Raw genomic sequence first — 5,947 nt, 5'->3', positions numbered from 1 at the left:
TATATATATACTTTCCTTACACTTTGTTGCTGATGATTGAGATATCACATCTTTGAAATGCGATACAATAAACATAGCATAGTAGTACTTCCGTTTTACCCTCTTATAATGGCCATGGTAGGTTTGCAGACTCCGAAACTTAGGCAAAGATTTCCTTCCCTAAATGGTAAAATGATATCAGAATCCTAAAATGTTTCTGTCAAGTGGTTTGAATCTCAGTCATCTGCCAAGGGTGAACTGACCCTTTTAAGTTCATGCATTAGTGTAGGTAATGTATTTCTATAGGTATCGTCAAGGGATTCTAATGTAGTGGCTTTATCAATCCCATTTCCCAAGCCAATTGAGCACAGATGAAGATGGAAGTACATGCCACTACTCATCTAAATGGACTCCATTTGGGCTTATTTACTTTGCTGAAGAAATTGCGTAAAATTCACTTCAATTTTGCAATCCTGTTAAAACCAACTTCTGGTTCATTTATTATAAGTATTAATATAGTGCCATCAATTCATGCAGCACTTTCACATTTTGAACAGGGACTGATGTGAATGAATAATATATAAAATATGCAATACGTACTCCATACAGCAGTGTTCTGGCTGGGATTTAAACCAAGGACTCCGATACCACAAGGCAGGAATGCTAACCACTGAGCCACTGTACTTTTTTACGTAAGTGAACAGTTAAAGTGTACATTCACCATAATTTTAAAGTTTCCACCATTGTAACCCTCCTACCCCCCCTTTCAACAGAGCTGAATATTCTTACTTTTTTAATATACCTGTTTTGTTTCTTTTTTTGTATCATTCTTACCTAGGCATTTAATTATCCTCCTGCAGCCTCCTGGGATACTGACATCACATATCCCTGGAGGATGCAGGAGGAGAATCTTTTCCTTTCATGGAAAAAGATCTGACACAGATCTCACCCATGTACAGACAGATATTTGGCATCATGTCTATTTACATACAGTTCTTTGAGTGGAGAATAGTAGTGCCTCCTGTGACGTCACATATTGCAGGAGGCACTGTACCAGTATGTAAAAAGAGCCAGCAAAAGATATACCAGTATGTAAAAAGAGCCAGCAAAAGATCTCACACATGTGCAGACAACAAAGTAATGCATCCTGTGTCGTTGTATATCCCAGGAGGCATTCTTAGCCACCATTAATAGATCTGTATGTAAATAGACCTGCAAACACATCTCACCCATGTGCAGACAGAGATCTGGTGCTGGGTCTATTTCCTGAAGAACTAAGAAGGGAAAGCCACCTCCCCATGACGTCACCAAGGGAGATGGTGGTATGGGACAGGACCGGTGGGAGAACATCAGAATAAGAGTGGAAGTGCTGGATCCTTTGGACTTGTAAATATGTGATTACAGCATAAGAAGAGCACCAAAGTGCTTAGGTAGAAGGTGGAACTCCTCTTTTTTATATATTTACACAATTATTTTAGGTATTTATACAGCACCAACAACTTATGAAGTGGTTTACTTACTGCACATTTACAACAGTCCCCGCTCTCAAGGAGCGTACAATCTAATTCTAAGGCACCTAACCTCACACACATACACATAGTAGGACCAATTTAGACAAGAGCCAATTAACCTTTTAGCATGTCTTTGAAAGTTGGGGGACGAAATCCACTCAAGCATAGAGAGAAAATTAAAGTTCCATGCAGATAGTGTCCTGATCGTGATCCAAATGGGGGACCCTCAGTGCTGCAAGGTAGAAGTGCTAACCACTAAGTCACTGTAAAATTTATTAAAGTGACACTAAACTCAGGAGTTAAAAACATTCAAGTACCTTAACTATTAACAAAGATGTATCTTACTTATCTATGTATCACTCAGCTGTAAATCTTCAAATCATCTCTGAATTGGTGCTGAATGCTCACACTGCCTTTCCTTCTGGAGGGTGGCTACTTTTGTTCCCCGTGATGCCTGTGTGTGTTATAAAGTAGCCACCCCTCCAAGCTCGCTTCTATGATAGACTACAACTTTAATACAAATTAGCTAACTAAATGTGAAATTGTAGTCTATCATAGGAGTGAGCTTGGAGTGGTGGTTACACTCTAGAAGGAAGGACAATGTCTGCACGAATTCAAAGATTATTTGAGGATCTACACCAGGGGTGGGCAACTCCAACCCTCCAGCTGTGATTTAGCTACAAATCCCAGCAGGCGTCTTCCTCTGTCAGTCTTGCAATGCCACAACAGCGGGAAGGCTGGAGTTGCACACCAGCCTTCATAAATACGCTACATTTTTGTTAATAGTTAAAGACTCCAGAAAACTTTTTTATTAACCCTTGCAAGGGTTAAGTGCTCGTTTTTGTCTAGGTAAAAAAAAAAAAAAAGTTAGCCCTACTGCAACGTTTAATAAAACAATTTCCTGGAGTTCTTCTTTTAAGTACTTTAAGTGAAGGTTCTGAAGGTGTCACTGTAAGTGAAGGTTCTGAACTCCTTTAGTAAATCAGCCTCTATATCTTCATTAGCTATCCCTCATTTCTTCTAATCGAAGTGTTGAATGAGAGGAGTGTCAGTACCAGAGCAGAGAGTTTCTAGGCAAGCATGTGCACAGAGTTGCAGGCATGCATATTCAGTACTCGGTCTCCTGAATGAGCATTTCAGCACCATGGACCTCCCGGCCCTACAGAGACTGGAGACAGATCGATGAACAAGTTGAGAAGCATCAGTGGAGGTGACACTTACAGATGCTTGGCTCGGTGTCATTGCATGCAGCACTAAGCCTTCCTGTTCCCAGGCTGGGGAGGTGTAGGAGCACTCAGTGGGGGTGACACTTACACACATGCTTGGCTCGGTGTCATTGCATGCAGCACTAAGCCTTCCTGTTCCCAGGCTGGGGAGGTGTAGGAGCACTCAGTGGGGGTGACACTTACACACATGCTTGGCTCGGTGTCATTGCATGCAGCAATAAGCCTATCTGTTCCCAGGCTGGAGGGAGTGTATGAGCACTTAGTGGAGGTTTCACTTACACACATGCTTGGCTCGGGGATATTGCATTCAGCACTAAGCCTATCTGTTCCCAGGCTGGAGGAGTGTAGGAGCACTCAGTGGAGGTGACACAGATGCTTGGTTTGGTGACATTGCATTCAGCACTAAGCCTATCTGTTCCCAGGCTGGGGGAGTCTAGGAGCACTCAGTGGAGGTGACACTTACAGATGCTTGGCTCGGTGTCATTGCATTCAGCACCAAGCCTACCTGTTCCCAGGCTGGGTGTGTAGGAGCATTCAGTGAAGGTGACACAGGTGCTTGGTTCGGTGTCATTGAATTCACCAATAAGCCTACCTGTTCCCAGGCTGGGGAGGTGTAGGAGCACTTAGTGGAGGTGAAACTTACAAATGCTTGTCTCGGTGTCATTGCATTCAGCACTAAGCCTACCTGTTCCCAGGCTGGGAGGGGGGTGTAAGAGCACTCAGTGGAGGTGGCACAGATGCTTGTCTCGGTGTCATTGCATTAAGCACTAAGCCTACCTGTTCCCAGGCTGGGGAGGTGTAGGAGCACTCAGTGGACGTGCCACTTATAGATGCTTGTCTCGGTGTCATTGCATTCAGCACTAAGCCTACCTGTTCCCAGGCTGGGGGAGGGGGTGTAGGAGCACTCAGTGGAGGTGACACAAATGCTTGGTTCGGTGTCATTGAATTCAGCACTAAGCCTTCCTGTTCCCAGGCTGGGGGGAGTGTAGGAGCACTAAGTGGAGGTGACACTTACAGATGCTTGGCTCGGTGTCATTGCTCCCCCTCCCTGGATGATGTCACAGACATTTTCCTAGACATTGGAGGTAGAAATGGGAAGTTCGGATCTTTTAAATGAATCGGTTCATTCAAAAGAACCGATTTATAAATCGAATCTTCGATTCACTTTCTGAGTCGGCTGAAAAGCAAGTGAACCGAAGCTCAGGAGCTTTCTGAACCTTCATAGAAGATCCGAATCAGAGGACTCTGATTCAGAGAAGGGTGTCAGGCAGCTCCTGGGGAACATTGATCCTAACGCTATCAATAAATGTAAGTGAAAAAATATGTTAAGTGAAAAATAAAATAAATAAAAACTAGTTTATTTAAAAAAAAACATTTTTTTTTTCTTTGTAAATGTGTAAATCACCCTGCTGACTGTCCCTGGTTTTCTGTCCCTTATCACTGCTGCAACCTGCTCATTGAGTCAGTGTATTGTTCTACTGGTGGGGACTCACAATTCTTTTAACTCAGTAACTCCTCTGATGACTCATGATTCTTTAACTCAAAGAATTCGAATGAGTCTACTAACTAAGTAGAATCATTAGATTCTTTTAACTAGTAGACTCATTCGATTCTTAGACTCCGTGTACTGTGACTCAGAGATGTGATTGGTTGCAGGGGTGGGCTGGAAGGAGGGGCTGGCAGACGCATGGCTTTCACTATAGTATCATGTTACAAGACCTGTAGAGTCTCTGCTAAACCTCACACACTGACACATCTCACTGAGCTGCTTCAAACGGATCAGCTCACTCAGCTGAATCGACTCCACCAGTTCACTGAATAGAATCGATTTGAAAGAACGATTCTTTCATGAACTGGACATCTCTTATTGGAGGAACTCGTTCTATTAAAGACTCGCACCAGCTGCTTCTCTCTGCCTTGACTTGCTCTCTGCTGAGAGGAAGGAACTTAAGGTGGCCATACACTGTACAACCATTGCAAGACCTTAGTCTTGCGATGGTTGTAAAGTGATTAAAAAAATGTACGATCTGCCCATCTTGGACAGGCAGATCGTACTCTCGATCATCGCAAGCCCACCCCCCTGAGAGGCGGGCTTACGATGACTGCAATGAGGGGCGGGCTTAAGATGACTGCAAACGGGCTGTGTGGCAGTTGTCGAACCAGCAGGCCACTAACTCGCCGAGAATCGTACAATTCCCGGCGGATTTTCTAGCCTGCTGGTTCGACGGAAGACGTGCGACCGTACAGTAGAAAGGGTTGCACGCCTTCCATACACTGCACGATTCTCGTACGATCGCGGGATTTCCCGCGTTTTTCGTACGAGAATCGTGCAGTTTATGGGCATCTTAAGCCTGAAGTTGATGTTTCCGATCCGTGCACATCTCCCTTCACATTGATTGTGGTGTTTGAACTTAACACATTCTAGACCCCGTCATGCCTTCAACTTGACTCCACATCGCGATCCACTGTGCATTCCTCTGCTGAAACTTGGGGAGCAGCAGGTTGCATTGCAAGCTTGTGGGGACCCAGAGATGACATCCACTCCGACCAATGTGACAGCTGAAGGAGGGGTGGGCATTTTTGCTCCTCTTGGGGAAGGATTGCTCTGGCCAAAGAACGTCACCCAGGCTAATGTGAGCGCCCCGGTCTCTCACCGCTTCGTCCAGCCTCCCAGGCGCATAGCACTGTGGTCTCTGGCTTATGGCTCCATGGTGGCCGTGGCTGTGTTGGGGAATATCATAGTCATGTGGACCATACTGGCTCACAAAAGTACCATTCATTGTACTCTAAATTGTGTGGAAATGTGAAATATCACAAACTAAATACAGTGCCAGTGATCAAATCCTTATTGCGGCTGTATACTGAAATACATGTCGAAAAGAGGAACTAAGTGTGTTCATAAATAAATATTAAATATTGGGTTAACAATGGTGATTGTGAATATCGAAAATATATGTAGTATATATAAATAAATAAATATAGTTTGTCGTGTGGAAACAAGTTATATTGTGAAAAATAAATGTTATAAATTCTGGTTGGAAAATGGTGTAAACGAGTGAATTATTCCATCTGGCAATCAAAAATAAAAATATGAAAAAAATGAAAAGAATGGAATAAAAAAACACTTGTATGAACAGTCAAAGGCTGCAAACCAGTATACAAAAATTCTTATAAAAACACATCTACTGATATAAAAGGTGAATATAAAGTGTATATAGAGGTATATAACAT

At 43.3% G+C, this 5,947-nt stretch overlaps 1 protein-coding gene across 1 annotated transcript in view; it reads left to right on the top strand.

The window, feature by feature from the left end:
* Positions 1-5,947, top strand: part of LOC108798605 (neuromedin-K receptor-like) — a 168,449-nt gene that overhangs the window by 41,408 nt on the left and 121,094 nt on the right. Inside the window, exon 5 of the mRNA XM_018570363.1 lies at positions 5,142-5,441. Within this exon, the coding sequence (XP_018425865.1) occupies positions 5,142-5,441 (300 nt within the window). The remainder of the gene's footprint in view (positions 1-5,141; positions 5,442-5,947) is intronic.

This window comes from Nanorana parkeri, unplaced genomic scaffold (genome assembly GCF_000935625.1).
Source record: "Nanorana parkeri isolate BGI_ZX_2015 unplaced genomic scaffold, ASM93562v1 scaffold1519, whole genome shotgun sequence".
Lineage (NCBI taxonomy): Eukaryota > Metazoa > Chordata > Amphibia > Anura > Dicroglossidae > Nanorana > Nanorana parkeri.
This window is presented reverse-complemented; position numbering and strand designations above follow the sequence as displayed.